This window comes from Pecten maximus, chromosome 16, assembly GCF_902652985.1.
Source record: "Pecten maximus chromosome 16, xPecMax1.1, whole genome shotgun sequence".
In the NCBI taxonomy this organism is placed as follows: domain Eukaryota; kingdom Metazoa; phylum Mollusca; class Bivalvia; order Pectinida; family Pectinidae; genus Pecten; species Pecten maximus.
In genome coordinates, this window is record NC_047030.1 from 22,903,848 (window position 1) to 22,924,171 (window position 20,324).

The 20,324-nt window shown below is 31.1% G+C and overlaps 1 protein-coding gene across 11 annotated transcripts in view; it reads left to right on the forward strand.

The window, feature by feature from the left end:
- The window catches only part of LOC117344559 (myosin-2 heavy chain-like), a 68,494-nt gene that overhangs the window by 38,221 nt on the left and 9,949 nt on the right, over window positions 1-20,324 (forward strand). For 6 of the 11 annotated variants that reach the window (XM_033907342.1, XM_033907343.1, XM_033907345.1 and 3 more), the window contains 15 exons: window positions 80-202; window positions 919-1,236; window positions 1,604-1,673; window positions 1,902-2,047; window positions 2,704-2,856; window positions 4,677-4,814; window positions 7,637-7,654; window positions 11,223-11,306; window positions 11,524-11,631; window positions 11,852-11,887; window positions 14,844-15,001; window positions 15,228-15,393; window positions 16,418-16,456; window positions 17,789-17,964; window positions 19,170-19,208. In XM_033907342.1, the coding sequence (XP_033763233.1) occupies window positions 80-202; window positions 919-1,236; window positions 1,604-1,673; window positions 1,902-2,047; window positions 2,704-2,856; window positions 4,677-4,814; window positions 7,637-7,654; window positions 11,223-11,306; window positions 11,524-11,631; window positions 11,852-11,887; window positions 14,844-15,001; window positions 15,228-15,393; window positions 16,418-16,456; window positions 17,789-17,964; window positions 19,170-19,208 (1,772 nt within the window). Of the gene's footprint in view, window positions 1-79; window positions 203-918; window positions 1,237-1,603; window positions 1,674-1,901; window positions 2,048-2,703; window positions 2,857-4,676; window positions 4,815-7,636; window positions 7,655-11,222; window positions 11,307-11,523; window positions 11,632-11,851; window positions 11,888-13,654; window positions 13,679-14,843; window positions 15,002-15,227; window positions 15,394-16,417; window positions 16,457-17,788; window positions 17,965-19,169; window positions 19,209-20,324 lie in introns of all 11 variants that reach the window. The other 5 variants (XM_033907344.1, XM_033907349.1, XM_033907350.1 and 2 more) reach the window with 5 other exon arrangements.

A 20,324-nucleotide genomic window follows, 5' to 3' on the forward strand; every position in this document is an offset into this window, starting at 1 on the left:
AATTATGTGAGGCATATATAAGACATGCCGTTTTGATGTAGGAATGCGATGTATGAACAAAATTATTGTATTTCACCAGGAGCTACTGAAGGTGAAGGCCACGACCGTTGACCTTCAGGAGAGAATGCAGGCGGAGAGAGGTCAAAGTCTTCAGGCTGAGGTCAACAGTGCTAATCAAAGGATTGATGCTCAAAAAATAGAGGTTGGTCTTCTTATAACCTGTTAATACCCGTAAATGTTAATGACATGGTCCTGAAAAGTAATGATCCCTACCAGAACACTGTGCTGGCTAAGGTCACTATTACTTAACGGTGAGCCATTTACAACATTGATTATTGTAAAAAATCAAAATGAAATTAACTTGAAATTAAAACATACTATTTTAAAAGTTAAGGTCAAATGATTATTATTGCAAAGTAAGAATAGAATTAACATAAAATTGAAAATTATTATTTCGAAAGTTGATATCAAAAGCACCATCATTTTTATGTAAATTAAAAGTCATGCTGTTGCCTTTAAGCATATTCCAAGACAAATATAGGTTGCAAACATATTGAGATGAATTCAAGTAACATTATCATACTTTTATAGTGTTTTGGATTATGTGTTTTGTTTCTCAAAGTAAAGTAATGTGAAAAAGAAACTTCATTTAAAGATATGTCATGTTGTAACGGGTACGTGGAAAGATATATTTTAATGAAACAGAAAATAATTTTTGTTGGAGAAATCAACACAGAATTCTGGGACTATTTCAGTGCCTTATAGAAAGGCTTTCTGTGGCAGTGTAAATTAAACTTCATCTTGCTGACAAAAACATACTAGAATAAAGCATAATTCTACAGTCGGAATATGTTTTATAAAAAAATTATTGACTGTAATTTAAAAAAAATTTGATTCAAAAATAATTTTTTTTTCTAGAATCTTGAGCGACAGATAGAAACGTTGAAGATCCGTCTTGCGGAATCAAACAAAGAACTGGAGTCAGTGACACGTGAGAAAAGTGCGAAAGATCACGAGATCAAGGTGCTAAACGAGTCTGTTAAACAGAACGAGATCGACGGCCGAACTGTGAATACCCTTAAGAAGGAACTGACCACTGCCCAGAGAGAACTTGAGCACTTACGTCTGTCCACAAAGTATAGTGAAGACGAGAGACAGCGACACATGGACAAAATCCACTCCGTGGAGGATTTCTCTAAACAGTTGGAACTGGACAATAGGGAGATAGCTAGTAAAGTAAGTATCTATAATTAGATAATCGGAAAGGTCCTTAAGGTCTCTGGGACCAGTTAGGCTTCAATCTCTTTTGTCACAAATATAATTTGAAATGCACTATGGCTGCTATTGGTTGGACACTTAATTCTAGAATGTCTAATTAAAAGATAGCCTTCATGATGTTGAGTAGACAATTTCCAATGTGAATTCCAATATTGTTAGCTACGATTAAAATGCATAAAAAAGAATAGTCCATATAAACTTATTAACTAAATTCTATTAGAAAATTGAACAATCTTTAGACCAGACGTTTTATGAAAATATTCAAAGCACGTTTTTATCACAATAGTTGTATTTGGTACTGATGGTCACTCTGTTGTCTTTTAAGTTGTCAGATTCAACCGCAAAAGTGAGGAACCTAGAGGATCAGCTTAAGAGAGACAAACAACGCAATTCAGGTAAACTCTCAGATCCATGGAAAGTATCTAGCATAAAATAATTAATGTAGCTGTCTTTTGCTCTGTATGAAAATTTCATCAGAAAAATAATGGAGGGCCCTTTAAGGCGCCGAAATGCCCTTGAATTTGGGTTGACTGGATGTGTATCCCAAGCTGGGTTCGGAATTACTGATAAGACATGTTAAATTGTAGTAGTTGTGTTATTCTAACTTGTTGGTGTTTTTACAGACAAACAGTATCAGAGTAGCCTCCATGTAACACAGGTAGAGAAAGACTTGGAGGATAGCACCAAACAAAATAGACAACTCCGCGACGACCTCCAGAAGAAACAGACTTACGTGATGAGGCTTGAGGCAGACGCCATAGGCAATGCTGTAAGACAAGTCTTTTTTTTTGATGACAAATACTAATTATTTTCAATGTATTATTTATTAAGTATCTTTATTTTGATAGTATATACCCACACTTTTGTGTTGAGACCTGATGGGGTTAATCACCTTTTAATAGCAATTATAAAATCCTGGTAAAATCTGTTCTTGTGAATATATATAGCTTGACAAATTTTTACAAAACTCGAGCACTCTTCAGTCTCTTCCAACTTGGAACATTACACAAACAGATTTTGAAGTAATGAAGGACTCACTAATCTGGGCCCAGTTGTTCAAAAGTTGATTAGATTAATAATCTCTTTATTAGTGAAAATATCATTTTCCCTTTACTTCAAAACCTGAGTGTATGTATTCCTTATAATAGGCAGGTAGAAAGAAACTGATGAGTGTTAAATTTCTATAAAATTTTGTCAAGTTAGTATAACCAGAAATTATTTTATCAGGATTTTAAAATTGTTATTAAACTGTGATTAGCCCAATTATCTTTTGAGCAACTGGGCCCTGGGCTGTGAAACAGTTTTAATATATGATTTCAATAGTTATAAACATTTTTTAAAACATATTGAAAATTTTAAAATGATCTAGGTGTAAAAGAATCATGTCCCTTATCAAGATAAGTGTAATTCTTTACCTATGTCCAGGCAAAGTATGAGAGTACGATAGCGAGGCTGGAGACAGAACTCGGAGACATGAAGGCGTATCACAAGAAGGAAGTAGAAAGTACACAAGACAGACTGGACGCAGCCAACAGGGAGCTGGGTCACCTCAGGGAACAGCTCAGGGACAAAGAACAGGTACACTTACCATAACAATTAAATAATCTGAACTAATGTCAATGGTTTATAAACCAGGTAATTATTTCCCATTGTTGTATGTTCCCTTCCGTATTTAAATCCATGTCCTTTCTTCTTCTTAGATATATTTTAATTTATTGATGGTAGGGGGCCATGGTGGCTATAGTGGTTAAGGTGTCCCGACACTTTATCACTAGCCCTCCACCTCTGGGTTGCGAGTTCGAAACCCACGTGGGTCAGTTGCCTGGTACTGATTGTAGGCCGGTGGGTTTTTCTCTGGGTACTCTGGCTTTCCTCCACCTCCAAAACCTGACACGTCCTTAAATGACCCTGGCTGTTAATAGGACATTAAACAAAGTAAACCAAAAAAATATTGATTGTAACGACCATTGGCATGGTGACTGGTTACAATCCTTAGTGGAAATACGGATCTACAGTGGAACTTCGTTAACTCGAACTCGGATAACTCGAATACCCCGCTTAAATCGAAGTACCTCGCCGGTCCCGGCCGAATTCTCTCTTTATCTCAGTAAAAAAAACTCGGAAAATTCGAATTCGGATAACTCAAAAAACTCGGATAATACGAAGTAAAAATTTGGTCCCAACAATAAAAATCCTACTTGAAATGTTCGAATAACTCGAAGTATAATTTTCGTCGATCGGTGGCAGACGCCAACATTTTTTAAGAGCTAAATTCCGTTTGTAATACTGAACAAATCAGCACTACTAACCTACATGCTATTATAAGTGTTTCATGAATTCATAAAAGAAATTGTCGGTTGAATCTTATAACAACAAGTCTTGGTGATAAAAAGTACTGCTTTACTTACATCAGGTAATTTCCCAAGGCGGTCCCCGATATCAGTACACACGATAGTCAACAACTCATCTACCCGTTCGCTCAAGCGGAACTAATCTCTGACACACCGGTAGATCTACCCGGCTGATGTTTTTACAGGTGTAGAAATGACACAGTCACCGGCGCCTATTAAATCTTTAAACTGCTGAAACAATAGCGTAATTACTGCCGAGGTGTTCAGAGTACAACTGTAACGGTCAATGCTGTCTATTAAATCGGATAAAACGCCAACTCAGTTACAGTAACATTTTATACGCACATGCGCAGCCCAACTTCCGGTGCTAATACACATGGAAATGGCGTGGTTATCAATTAAAAGTAAGTAGGCCGATCAAACAGTATTTTATATATGTCCAATAAAAGGTAATGGATCTGTTACGTTTTGTATGCAATCTGTGTTAAACTTAAACGGTTATTTGTTTTGACATTAATAACTTGTTATTTTGTCGAATTCCGTTTTATCGTTTACCTTTTGCAAACATGACTTGCACATCAGATCGTTATTGAAGTGACTAAGTGAAAGAAACTTTATCGTGACTGTATATCGGCAAAACTACACCAAATTACAAGTGACATAACGAAACATTACATATATATTTACATGTATTGACCAGTCTTCACACTAAACTGATGAGCGACAGAGCGAAGTTATAATGATTATCTAATGTTGACAAATATTGACCAAACTTTTCACCAAAAACGATAACTCGCTTAATTCGAACACTCGGATAACTCGAAGTTTTTCCGTGGTCCAGTCGACTTCGAGTTAACGAAGTTCCACTGTATATGAATTAGAAAATCATTTTCCAATAATTACATGTATTAATTTATTTATATAATTGTATATTGATGGATTTGAGGAAGAATTTGAGCGATATTAGCTCTGCTCTTCTGAACTGCCAAACTGGTAGAAAATAATCTGCGTTCTGTAAATACATGTATGTGTTGATTTCTTGCATAGGAGACCAGTAACCACTTACAGGAAGTGAGCCGTTCGAAGGGTGCAACAGATCGCCTCGAGGCTCAACTTCAGACAGAGATCAAAATACGCACAGATATGGAAAACCGCAACACAGCTCTCGACCAGGAGGTTAGCAAGGTAAGGTCAAGGTCATTTGACTTGGGTCAAGGTCATCAAACCATTCACATCGATCGGATGTTATGGGCTTGGTACAGCATGTCACTCAGGCAATGATTGTATGTAACTACATTTTTGACTTGGGGTTCATTTTGAGGGCTTTTCATTCCTATGAAAGTGTGATTTTGTTTTTAATGTTTCAAAATAATATGGTGGTGTTTTGAAATAAGATGTGTCTTTTAAGGGATTATACTCTTGGTAATATTCAATTAACACAAAAATTAATAATAAAATATCCTTGTATCAATTAATAGATAGGGTTGTCTTTTCCCCTACTGTCTTTGTAGGGGTAGGAGGGGGGGTGGTTGAGGGGTAGGTATTTCAAGGAAAATAGATAGTGATGTAGGTGACAGAGTTTCCCTATTATACAAGATTTTTTATTTACTGAAAACCATGCTGGCGGAATTATATAGAGTTTACTGTGAATTAACAATATTCTGTAAGGAGAAATATATTTAACTAATGGGGAAAAAACGACATGGAACTGTCTGGGTATTCAATAGTTATGGAGATATTAGACCTCTCTATAGTACCAGGGTGGTAATATGTTCTGATAACTCTCTCGATGACACTCTGTCAGCACAAACTGTTTTATCCATTACACTCTAAAATAAAACCCGACATTTCCCCCAATCATTAACTGCATCATATAATCATCATCGTTCCCAGCATCATGTAACATCTTCCTGCTCATTCTAATCTAAGTGACTTCTTAGTATCATGCATTCTGATATTTAAGGTTTGGGAATAGGAACATCGGTTTAACTTTGATTAATTTGATTAATTTTACCATTTCCTTACTCTGTTTTTCTATGAAAAATCATGGAATTTAATGCTTTTTCAATAAAAATATTGATATTTATTGGAATAGAAACCGACAAATGATACATGGTGATAGCATTAGGTTTATGATGAATTAATAGATATATCCATTATACGACTAAGGGGGACAACTCACAGGTGTAGTAAATAAACTAGCATACAGCTTTAATAGAATTTTATCTTTTTTTTTATTAAAGTTTCAAATGATCCTATCAAATTGTTACTTTGTTAATTATTATATAAACGTAGCATATGTAATTAAATAATTTAAACTCAGTGTAGTTTTTCATGCCTCATAACTTTTAACACATAATTCTGTCGTCACATCAGATACATTAGTTACTTTAACCACCTGGATAGTACAAGTAGATGGCTTTCATACTGTATTAGTAAGATCAATTAATCACTATATTCTCCATGACTTAGAATTAGTTCGGCTAGAAATCTCGCTAGAACTTCAAATTCTAATATTTTTCTTTTTAATTTTTCCAAAGAGAAGATATTTTTACATTTGTTGTATATGTATATATAGGAATCTTATTCTTATATAGACTTGATGTAATTCATTATTCTCTTTTGCATTATTCATGGAAACTGTTTTGTCAAATTCTTTTAAAAAAATCATGGTTTACCATACTTTGCTGAATCACTCAAAAAACTTCTTGGCTGAAATAGTTTCCATGGTGAATGCAGGATAAAATGATATGTTTTATTCTTAGACTAGCAACCTATATGTTAGCCCTACAATTCCTTTTTATTTAAAAAAAAATCTTTAACCTGTTTCTAAAGTTTTGTTTAGGCATAATTGTTTTGTTTATTGTTATTTAAACCATTTATTTATTATTGCTTCAAGAGGGTTTTCTTACAGTTAAACCTTCCTAATTAGCAACCACCTGAATTCAACAACTACTTCTTATTCTCATATGTGACCATTTTTTTTTTTACCTCCTAATGTTATTTTACTATACTTGTTACTCGTACCTGAGCCTGGATCAAGAGACCACCTGTCATATGTGACCTTTTTTATTACCTCCCGTGGAAGGTCACATATGACAGCTTTGACTTTTATTTATAACAAACCTTTTGAGTACTGGAAGACACTATGAGCTACAGGTTATGCATTTTGGTCCTTGTATAGTAAAAAATTGAATCCTAGGTATTAATCCCTATCATTTAAAAACATTTCCATGAGCAGTGTATTTAAAGAATTCTTGATGCATACATGTATGCTCAGTCACAATTAGTATGTCAACCCTGTCTTTGCAAATAAGCCTATTTAAACATGTTTGGAAGTTATAATGTTCGATGGGGAAGAAACGGGAAAATATTCAGAAATGGAACGATGCATCCTTAATTAGCTAAGATCGTTTGAAGCTGTTTTAGAATCTGCAACGCTTCATAGCTGTATATAAATTTGAAGTATTATGTATTGAAATGCATCAAAATTAATACAGGCTTCAATTTCTTGAGTGGCAATAAGTTGAAAATTTATCTAAAAATTAGTGTTATTTTATTTATTCGTTTTATTTCATTATTTAGTTTTGTTAAGACCCTTTAATGTCATCAGTGACATGCATTTCTTCCATAAATGATGTAATAATGGAATCTAAAAGCAGAGTATTGTCATCACTATATGTAATTGAATTTTCACTCAGCTTCAAAATTCTGATCAGAAATACAAAAATATACAGTTACACAAGTGAACAAAGTATTAAGCAAAGCATTTTGAGCGTCAATTTTTCTTTGAAATTTAAAGTCAATTAAATTCAAATTTGTTTAAATCAAAACTGCCAATATTCAGGAAAAATTCCATAAGCAATTTTGTTTGAGAAATTGAAGTCCGATATCATCATATTGACTAACCATGCACCTGTTAGATGATAATACGTCATTATTTATCATACATTTTGCTGTGTATTTTCATATTTTGTATGTTACATGTTGGACCCTTTCGTTTCCAGATCCTGAGATCTAGGAATGTATGTACCATACAACAATTTTTAGTTTATTTTTGTCTGTAACTGTCCGTGTCTGGATATGGAATATTGTAGCCACTTCTACTTTTCTATTTTTCCTCATTAATTAAGGAATATTAATTAATTACAATAGTTTTAAAATAAATTTGGCCTCAGTTTCATCAACATTCCTTAACATTCCTGATTACTTAATGAGATCCCTTCGATTTAAAATTTTCCATTGTAAAACATTTTTACAGTTTAGGAAAAAAAATGTCTCTAAACCGGAGCCAACATACTTTCTATGGAAAATTTTATGACAAGGATTTCAACAAAGAATGTTTGTAAAACTGCAGCCAAAATGATATTGCATCGGAGAAATTGTTCTTACTATATTTAGCAATTCCTGTGATTTGTTATAATTGTTCATTTATCAAGGATTATCATAAAAAAAACGAAAAAAAAACAACAACAAAAAAAAAAACCAAAAAAAACCTAGCTGATTGCTAAAGATGCAGAAGAAAAATGATCTCCTTTCAAAATATTTAATGTATTCTAGTTATCTCTGTATTCTCCATCTGTGATCTGTCACCTTTACTTGTTGTGTAATTCTCTGCCTCATTGTCATATACTGGACGTTGTCGTACTCTCACACACTATAGTAATAAAATAGCATGACGATATAGATGGTTAGAGTAATGACTGTCGTAATGATCAACTATTCTATTCTCAATGTTAGTGCCGTAACTACGTTTCTGCATGTTTTTATTGTACTACTATTTAAATTATAAATCGCTGAAACAGCATACTTTTATTTATCACAATCGAACAAATAAAATTTGAATAAAAGATAGTAAATGAGAAAAATCAAGCAAATATCTTGGAAGTAGGAATTTGAGATTTTTAATAAGATGAATTCAGTAGGTTTAAAGTTCAAGTAATATTATTTTGGAACAAAGTACTAATCATCGCATATTAAATTTTGAAATATTTACAAAGCATCCATTTGTTTGGAATACCTTGCACAACTGCATGTGCTTGCCTAGCTTCAAAAACATGCATACTGCCTTTACGTCTTTCCACCCTGACGCTTGATTTAGAGATCTTGTACCCTGGCACTGGATTCAAAGACCGTTGCTATCATTAGTCTTGTACCAGGTACTGTTATTGGCATCAGTTTCAAAATGAAATTATTGAAAAATAATTTAACCAGGTACCTTCTAGTAGTGTTTGGGGACTCCGGTGATATATGTTTTATAATAATTCATCCTTGTATCATATTCATTTAATTTCATATCATTTCATTAATCTGTTCATTCATTTTCTTAATTTCATATTATTTTTTTCATTCATTCATTTCATGTCATTTTACTTTTCCAAAACATTCTTCATCAATCATTCATTAAAATGTCTCCATACTGCTAATTTTGAGGTTACGTTTATATATTGACTGTTTTCAGTTTCGTAATATATCCTTTTTTCTAGCTGTATCTATATTGATCATGGGATAATACATATATACACTTGTATACCAAAGCTTAAAAATATATATTCTATCGTGTACAGTCTCAAATAAACATGTAGAGGGTGTTTAAGTTGATAACTGTGAACTAAAAATAAAATTAACATTTAAGAAAGCTTGCATAATCAGGATATTCAAAACATGTCCATCGTGTATCGATCTGTGGGGTTACCTTGACATATAAAAAGATAAACTAGGGAAAACTTGAACCATTTCAGGATGAAAAGATTAAAATGCAAAATAAAAAGGTACACATTGTATTAGAATATTTCATCAAAAATGGTTTTAAAACCTTCAGTACATATATCAAAGAAAAAATCTATATCAGAAATTATTACACCTTGAAAATAATTTGTTTCAAAATTAATAATATTTTTTTTTTAATATACAGTTAGGCTAGGGAAAATGCTTAAATTTAAAATCATTAATTCTTTCCAGTAGTCAATTAAAATGTGTCTGTATATTAATCTTAACTACTACTAATGTTTACCTGGTTTGTGTTTTGATTTTGCTGCTGAAGAACTATCATGCCGTGCTTATTTATATCTAAACAAAGCTTTCCTTTTACTCCTGTTGGTGTCTATATTCAGCATTTTAATGCTTTAATAAAGCATAATTATTAGGTTTGATGCCTGGTATTAATTCTTAATTTTCTGTTCCAAGAAGGTATCGGAGATTATTTGTTTAATATTAGAAATGTTTTGGTAAATGTAGATCTAAATGCTCCTAATAATGTTATATTTCCCCCCAAAAAACTAAAAATGACAATGAGAAAACAATTTATTAGCACAATGTCTGGGAAAATCAACAAATGATATTGAATTTTTTTTTTTACAAAATATACTGAAAAATTTAACCAAAATATACCCAAACAAAACAACAAAAAATATTGAGAAAAAGAGTAATGACATTGAAAAAATAAGAAAAAATGATATTAGATAAATAAAAAAGCAGTAACAGCAGCAAATGTTACTGAAAAAGATAGAAAAATTGACAAAAGATAATGTGAAAAAATGATATAGAAATATCAGTTAATGTTTCTGAGAAAATAAATCAATAAGATATATGGAGAAAAAAATCAGCAATTATATTGAAAAATAATCACCAGATGATATTGGAAAAAATATCAGGAATTGTTACATTTGGAAAAAATCAGCAATGATATTGAGATAAAATTCAGTAAATTATATTGAAAAAGATATCGGCAAAAATCCAGAGAATAAATTACCCATGGTAATAAATTATACAGAGAAAACAATTAGCAAATGATAATGAGAAAATAAATTAATAAGTTATACAGAGAAAAATAAGCAGCAAATAATATTGAGAGATAAAAATCAACAAATGATACTGAGAAAATAAATTTGTAAATTATACAGAGAAAAATAAGCAGCAAATGATTTTGAAAAAAAATGATACTGAGAATATATATCAGTAAACATTAATTACGGAGAACAAAAATCCTCAGCAAAAGATAACTGAAAAAAAGCATGTGTTAATTATGCAAAGTAAAAAAAATCAGCAATTGATACATAAAAAAATAAAATAAAAATCCAAAAACGATAATGAAAAAATCAATCGGTAATTGAACGAAAAAAATAGGAATGATGTTAAACAAAAAAAAAAACAACAACAAAAAAACAACAAATGTGTAAGAATAACACTTCAGATAACATAATAAAGCTCTTCTGTATTATATATTGATACTTAAATAAAATGACATTGATAAACTATTTATCCATAATTATCAGGTTTGTTTCTTCAGCTGTTTAAGTCCGTTTATCGTAGAAACAAAAATAAATTCTTCATATATAAACATGTGAACAGTTATACAAAACAGCAACTGGGAACTTTTATCACTTTGGGTAAGACAAATAAAATCATTCACAAAATGAAAATTTACAGTTACTGTCTAATAGAACCATATGATAAGAAGCATATGGTTTACACAGTTTATGAAGTTATTATACTTATGCAATGGTTACTGGATTTGTTCTATCTGCTGTTGATCGGATCACTACTCTAAATATGTGCTGACTTAGAAACATACGTTTATTAACTTTATTAAAGGTGTGGACACAGGTGAGGACACTTATGGAAAAGAATGCGTCGCTGGAAGCCAGCAAACGAAGCCTGGAGGATGAACTGGAGCGGGTAAGATATTGAACCTCTGGTAGCTTTGGATAGTTGATATGTGAGGTTTTCACTTTCAAAAGTAATGTTGGTCTTGTCTTGACTTTCAAATGATGTTTAATTTGATTTAAAAAAAAAAAATTGAAATCTTCATATCGAATAGTAATGTTATATACCATAGGAATCCTCAAGCGTTCAGTTATATTATATAATTTTTTTTCTTAAATGTATATTATAGAAAAGATCAACAACTCGTCAGTCGGAGACTTCTTTTGCTCACTCTGCAGCCTCCCAGGAAGTTGCCATGAAATCGCTTAACTCACGTGCAGACCTTGCAGAGAAACGGGTAGGTTACCGTAATCGAATTAAAAAAAAATACAGGAAATATGGAGACCAAGAAATTATTTTAGAAATATGAAATCGTCTTAATTGTTTCTAATATGAAGTTAATGCTTTTATGTAAAGATGATTTTAAATCAAACTGATATGTCTGAACAATAATTCTTACTGAGAAATCAGGGCCTCTAACACGTATCTGACACTTCTAATCTATCTGTATATTAAAGGTGTTTGTCCCAAAAGCTCACATATTCGTTGATAAAGTAAGTAGGTAGAAAATGTTGAATATGTAGATATCTTTCAATATGCTGTCTAGACAAAACACTTTTTTTGACAATGAGATTGTTCTCTTGTTTAACTGATTCGTCCCTGTGCGCCACAGAAATTTGAAATTATTGCAAGAAGAGTTAATAATTTATTGCAGAAAAAAACTAAAGAAAATAAAGAAAATATAAAAATTATTTAGAAGTAGAAATTGGTATGCTGTATTTGAAAATTTGTCAAAAAATAATTGGGATACAGATTGAGCCTAGTGAGTAAGTTGATTTTTTTCTGGAGATTTATTTTTTACACGTTCAAGCAATGAAGGTAATATTTGATATATTTGTTATTGTAGGGGGATTTATCTGAATATTTAATTGATAATCATGGCAAAATAGGTTATCAACGTTTTAAATTAATTCCTCAAATTTACCAGTTTTTACGTCTATACTTAACAGAGAAGAGATCTATCATATATTCTTTAATTTTTTTTGTTTATATTGGTAACAGTTCCAGAATGACTAACTTTTTTCAAAAACTTCTGGATGCAAGACCATTGTGAAGATTGAAATGTTTCCAAGTTCATGAAAGAAAGATCGAAACATTATACATGAAAACAATATTAAGTACACTGTAAATGTTGGTAAAATTCTAAATTATCCATATGTTTAAAAAAAAAAAAAAAAAAAAAAATCTTAGACTGTAACAGTATTTCCCAATATTAGTAAATTATCCATATGTTTAAAAAAAAGAAAAAGAAAATCTTTGACTGTAACAGTAATTCCCAATATTAGAGCGAAAATAAGAGCCAGAAAATATAGTAATCATTACCTATGGTTAAATGGATGTGGTGTTCAGGGACATGCGTAGTTTGGTTTGTGAATAGGAGCCTTGTAAGAGCTCAAACATCTTTAAAATGTCATTGTCTACTTCACTCTGTAGTAAATTTTCTGTACTTTTTAATCAATGTACTCTTAACTTTCTTAACTTTCTATTTAATGACCTCTTAGTTTATTTCAGAGTTATGTAGAATTTCTCTCTTGTAAATCCATTTCTATATCATATTAAATGATAAATGCGTGTTCCACATAGTAACATACCTGTCTTAATTCTGAACTTCATTTATTTCTGCTCCATTCTAGTTTATCAGTTTGCATGTTGTTAATGTGGTCTTCAAATTATTTTTTTCACCAGATCTCGCAATAGCTTTCAGCTGCAGCATCGGCTAAACAGTACCATTGTTGATATATATACATATCATTACCTGCCATACATAATAGGTTGATTTTAATACGCTGTTTTTTCTCTCTTTACATTATACTTTAAACATTGATTATTTGCGCATTTCCAAATTATAACAAATTAGCGAAATGAAGAAATAAACATAATAAGTGCAATAAAACTAACACTTAATATTTCGACAGTTTGGTTTCATTTTCAAATTTCAAAATTGAGAAAAATGATATACAATGACCTTTGAAATGTTTTCAAAATTTCCCAGTTAAACTTCCTATCAGTATATTATTCATACTTTTTAAACATTATTTCTTTTCATATCTTCTATTAGACGTATTGTTTTTAAAGTAAATGCATTACATAAATGATATTATTTATGAATAGTTGACATTTTAGTAAGATTAAACATTAAGAAAAAAGGAAACTGGATCAGTATCATATAGCATTGTAAAATTAAAGATGTAAATTACCAGGAATTGATTTTTTCCATTATCAAAGATTAAATCAGCCTCTTTTTCAATTAAACATGCTAGAGAGGAGATGGGGAAGAAGAGGATGTAAGTGAATGCACAGTGATTTTCAACAATCACAAAAATGAAAGATGTTTGTGCTTTATATCCCCACCTTGCAGGAGAATGAGTGTCAGAAATAAACAACTTTTCCCATTTAAATACTTATCATATTGTGCATATATCTACATCTTCCTGACACTTATAAAAACAAACTATTGAATTTCATGTTTATGTCAATATTTTTTCTGGATTTTTTTTCTGTTAATATGTATATGAATTCCGTTTCATGGTATGTGTGAATTAAGACATAATCTCTTTTATTCTTCTCAGTGTGGCATAATACCCACTTGCATTGGATGCAAGGTTTTATAAAACAAAAAATGTTTTCTGTTAAAGAGTTAGATACTACAGCTGAAATGTATTAAACTGCAACATACAAGAAGAAAGAATAGTGTAAATGTATTTGAAAACTTTGAAAATTATCCAGTATCCAGAAATATTGATGCACCTCCCCTGCTATAAGTTCAATCAATCCCTTCTGGATTGCCGCACTATTTTGACTAATGTCACTTGCGAGATTTGAGAGCCAACGAAAGAAGTTATATGATACAGTTTTTTTTTTAAATTTAAGTCCACAAACGTAGCAAAATTATGGAGTATAAAAGATATCAAGTGAAAGATTTGTTTTCGACACTATCAGTCTGCTGTAATAACTGATAATGTATTAGTAAATTATTATCATTAAAAACTAATTCATATTTGATTTGCAATTGTTAGAATTAATTACACTTAAAATTAGGATATGAGATCAATGTATTGTTTTGTTCATTTTGAAAAAAATAAAAAATAAATCTGAGACCGAAAAAAAGTTTATTTGCACTGTCCTGCTGTATAAATGTATTACGTATACTTTATACATACTATTGTATTGTTGTCTGTCTGTACCTGTGTGCTTATCTGTGTGCTATATTCTACATCTTTTTCTTCTCTCCTATTTGCGCTATGTCATATCTGACTGCGATTATTCTTTTTAACTTAACTGATAACAAATGTATTAAAGTGTTTTCTTGTAAAATTAAATGATTCAAAAATGCAATTTACTATTTCAATTTAACGTAATTTCATAAGAGTTTAATTGAATTATTTTTAAAGCAATCATGTCTGAAGGATTTGAAGACCAGTTAAATTAGGTTTTTGTTTTTATTTTTAGGCGGAGAAACTGCAGCAAGAATTCAACGATGTGTCTTTTAAACTTCGCTCTGTAGAACACCAGCTATCTCAGGCTGATGATCTAAAACACACACTCATGGACAAAAAAGAGCAAATTTCACAGCTTCGAAATCAGCTTGAAGCGGAAAAATTACAAAGGTATTATTGTAATACATCAGATTTGGCCTATTAATAAGATACAAATGTAATATATCATATCATATAATGAGGTGTTATATCCTGCTTAGGTAATGACAATAGCAAGTTGTTGAGGTATACTTCTCTGTGGTCAATACGGAGGGACCAAATGTATTTACTTGTTGATTGGCAAATTATTTTTTCAATCTAAATAATAGTTACTAAAAACGTCTCATACTTTCTTCAGAACTCTACTAGATCAAACTGTTTCTGAATTGAAACACCAAGTACAACTCCTAAAACAAAGGGAATCTAAGGTATCAGAGCAAAATCGGGAGCTCCAACACACGATTCTTGATCTCGAATCAAAAATGGAGGACATGGCCGATCGAAACCAGACTTCACTGGAAATGGTAAGATTTTAGGATTTTCTATGAAAATATTACGAATTTTATCATTCTTTCAAATCTGCAATTCAATTCGTATTTTAATCATCAAGTAACAATTCTTTACAACGATTTCGTTTCACAGCTAAATGCCTGTAATTATTTCACTGTTAATTTTCCTGATGTGGTTTGATAACATTTTGAGTAGATTTAAGTGATCATATTTATGCGACAGTACATTTCAGATTTTCAAATTGATAGTAATAAAATATTTGTTCATAAATTTTCTTTTTTTTTGAAAGATGTATTTTGAAACCTTTTTTTTCTATCTTAATTGATAATAAAAGTGACATTTTGTTTTTGGTAAAGAAACAATTTAACAACAAAATCAAATTTGCTATGAATATGTAATTAATTGTATTGATATCCTTTAATGACATTATATGTAACAGTATATGTGTTTGGTTGAGCAGTATACAGTCTTAAGTAGATTTATATGTTTGTTATGCATATATACCGACATGTGTGCAGCTTTCACGTATTGCTAGAAGTGTGAAACATATTAAAAGCTATCATTTATGTGATGAAACGTTTAATTAATATATGGTCGTTGTACGGTATTGCGATCTGTTTATATTGCATTTCATGGTCCATAAATCATCAGACTATTTTTAACTAAGTAAGTTAGTAAAGTTCTATATTTCATCTTTAGTCTTTGTCCATTTTCTTATCAGTTTAATTGCATTTAAATTTTTCTCAATTAAATAATATTTTTATATGGAAGTGAATTAGATATAAAACCAAATTAAAATCGTGATCAATTTTATTTTATTCTTAAACATAACATCAAGTTTGTTAAGCGTAAAAGGCTGTATGCTACTATTCACATTTAGTATTTTAGAGATAATCTGATTAATTTTTGTATGCGTCCTAAGTTGATAACTCTTTTGGAGGGAGGTATATACCAAAATAAGGTAGCATATATGGCCTTAACTGAAATCATTTGAGTCGTTCATGCATTTATGTATTGTTTCTTTTATGCTTTGGCCAGGATTCAAATGCTTATTTAGGCAACTCCTGGGAATCCAAGGTATTATAACCAGGGGTTTGATTTGCTAGCTTTTAGACTCGTGTCTATGTTAGTAGTACAGTTGTGTATTATGTCTCTGCTTCAGTGTCTATCATTTGCTTTCATCTGTTATCTGCTAGTGCTTTACAGAGTGTCTGTCACATACGAGATTGAATTATCCGCTTTTGCCTGTACTTTGGAAGATATTCATTATCTTCATATTTCTGTTGCCATCAAACGTTATGTCAGGGTTTAAATGTAAGATGAGTTTTCATATGCTAAACATCAACATAATTCAGGGTAGATGGAGCATTGCTAAAGGCATTGCTATCATGGAATTTCTTTGATGATAAATACATAATATTTATATATATAGACATTATGATAATATCAATAGTAGTATATTGAAAATATCACTGAAATGTCATAAAAAAAATCATGGATAAGAATAAAAATGTATCGGAAAAAACTTTGGAAAACATCAAAAAATAAAACTTAACGTATACATACACGCCACAAAATGCTTCCGCTTGAAAGGGGTCGACTGATATATTCTGATGAAAGTAGATAATTTCAATCTCAGGATTGCTTCGCTAATTGCAGAACACTGTTGTGGGAGCATCGATGTTGTCTGTATGAAGTGGCCTTGCTTACATATTTTGCTGTTCAAATTACGTTTTAATTTCTTTTGTTAAATAATCAAAGTTTCTAGTTTGATGTGTTATTTCTTATAAGCCAACTTCCATTTAGAACAGTTTTTTTTATTATGATGATATATATTGCCAAACAATATTTATTTGTAGTAAAAGAACATTTATTTAGTATAACATTGATTTTCAATTAACATGATTTCAATTACAATCTTATTAACAGATGTTTAGAACTTTCTCATACAATATAAAGAATGCATGCTTATATTTCTCTAAATCTTATTCTTCTAGATGTTTCTGTTTTGACATACATATTCTCTCAAATTTTCTGCTCCAGTTTTGCTGTCGTTAGCACATTTATACAGTTGATATGTTTTTGTTTTTAATTTTGAAAGCTGCAATCCGATTTCGTTACCAAACCAAAATTAGCCAATCTGATGACACTGAAGATTCTCCTTGTCGAGTTAATGTTTATAAATACCGTTTTATAAAATATTTTTGTGTGAATATTGTGTTTAGATATTATTCATGTAACAAGATATCCTATTGACAAGTTTGGATTATAGAGTAATTGTTAATACATATACATTCAAAAGAATACACCACAGATGTAGTTAAAGAGTATATTTGTAATTATACTTACATTTTCTGTAGCTGTACCGTTGGAAAACTTAAGTATTTTGTTAACCGGTTCTTTTCACAGCAGCAACATTTGTCCGACGTTGGTAAGCGCTCGCTGATGGATCAGATCACACGACTACAAAAAGAGGTGAAAGACCTTCAGTACGAACTTCTTACTGTTAATGAGCGGCGAGAAATTCAGGAGAGGAAGTATGAGGACCGAAAAATGAAAACGAAGCACAAACTTATGAGAGCAAGGTAATAATATAGATAATGAAATTAGTGTATAAATACGTGAACAATAAGACTTAAATGTGGGTCCAGTTGTATCAAGGTTTTATAGCTTATGAAGCAATGAGGAAATTTACTTCGAGATTCATTCACACCCTGGTATTCAAAGTAATAAGATAATATATGAACAAACTTTTACTTTTATTTTAAATGGAGTGTGAACATTTTACTCAATAATGGAGCTATTGAACATTGATACAAGTGAATCCAGATATACTCCCTCGTTTTTGGTATAAATAGTCCTTCATTAATTTACGAATATGCTCCTAATGTATGGACGGAACTCTTACATCTTCTAGTCACACACGAACTATGACGTCTGTATTTGTATTCTAGCAATGACTGGATATGAGTCTTTTTGTTGACTGTCGAAACCCCAAGTAATTTCCTTCATGGAGGCTGGGCAGGAATGACATTCACATGTACCTCATCGTTCTTTGGGTTTCAGATATCTAAAATCAATGTGACCTTACTGTTGTTGTCATTTGTTGTTTTCTAATGTTTAACATCCTATTACAATGTCTAAATTTGTTTATGTTTCTAAATTTTTGATGTAGAAACAATAAAACGGGACGGATATGCCGGTCAAGAGAGCATTTTATATCAAATATATAGTGAATGGGCCGGTGGAATGGCAATAAAATGTTAAAATATCACTTTTATCTGAAAACTTTATGAAGGATAAGGATATTAAGAACAGTATATATTATCGATTTAGATATATAGCTACACGGCAAATTAAACGACCGTTTACCGAATTGCTGAAACTTGAATATGCTAAAGAAAATAAATAGAATGCATCACTAAAATTGGATTTTCATCTCTGTGAAAAGTATTTTTTTGCAGTATTAATCCTTTTTTTACTTCCGCAATATTCGATGATATATATACCGAACGGATACGAAGGAATTATTAAAGATTGAAAAAAGAAGTTCGACTTGAGGAAGCATGTAAACAGACTGGACATTTTTGGGATTTCATAGAACGCATGCTGAATATGAATATGTTATCATATAATCTCCGTAATGCTATTTGTGTTGAAAGTTTCGTCAATACAATTTTTATAGTTAATACCTTGTAATGTGTTACAGTGAACGACGTGATGACGATGTAATTTTCTACTCTAACTTTTAACTCGCTAAACCTTTTACTATGTATTCTGCCTCTTTCAGCTCGGTTTCCCCGGGTGATCTCATTCGTGTTTGTATGAAGTAGGTGTAACAGCTTACCATCACCCCTAGTTGTTTGACATGTTTGTTTATTAGTATTGCTAGCTACTTATTGGTGTGTTTAGATTCATATTCATTTTTTTTTCATTGTGTTTCTTCATGAAAGTATTAAAATCAAGTCACTGCATCACAAAACTTGTATTCGTTTGATGTCTAAATTAAATAAGTCATTTTTATCTTGTATATTTTTTACTATTTGGTGAAATGAATATTTATCTTCTGGATTTATTTTCCCAGTTAACATCACAAAACACTCCTATTCTCACATTTTCCTGTATACAGGTTAAGATCTAATAAGCACCAACACTCAATGGAAAACAAAATCACATTACCTTCTTTATTTTGATGGTTTTATGTATTCTAATATACAATTTGTGGACTTTTTAGGCTGTAGGAAATATATGTCACATCAACATTTAAACGTTCTTTAGGTTTTAATTTCTCCGAGATATATTTATGATCTTGATATTTTTCTTGCAGAACTTCATTATGATTCATTGTTACTATGTCTGCCTTTAACAAAAGAAACTATTTTTAACAAAAATGTGATTTTGGCCATGCGTGATACTTGAAATTCAGCTTCAAGTTTCCCTTGCTTTAAAATGTGTCGTCACCAATGCTTCCCGTGTCCCAATGTTGATAGCACTGAGACAAACATTTGCTTCGCTCCAGTTGTAGAGCTGGGTAGCATGATAGCGGCGAATGGTCACTATCCATTGTGCTTGAATAACACTTTTCCTTAAGAATGTCTAATTCACAATTAGACATGATTAAACTCAATATTGTTAATCAAAGCATCACGTTGTGATTTTGGTATGGTTGTTTTGAGATTTGAATCTCTACCGAAGAAATATTAATTTAATTGTTATTATTTTTTCATTATCTGTTTTAGGGTAAGTGAATAAATTTGATCACTCAATTTAGTTCTTAATCCTTTTCGGTACTTTTTAGGAGATTTTATGTTGCAAACACAAAAATGATAAACGTGATGACACATTTAGTTGGCAGCTCCTAGATGGTTTCTCATGCATTGGAATTTTACAATGGACTTGAGTAGTCATATACAAATTTTATAGTTTGGGAAGTGATTTTACAACT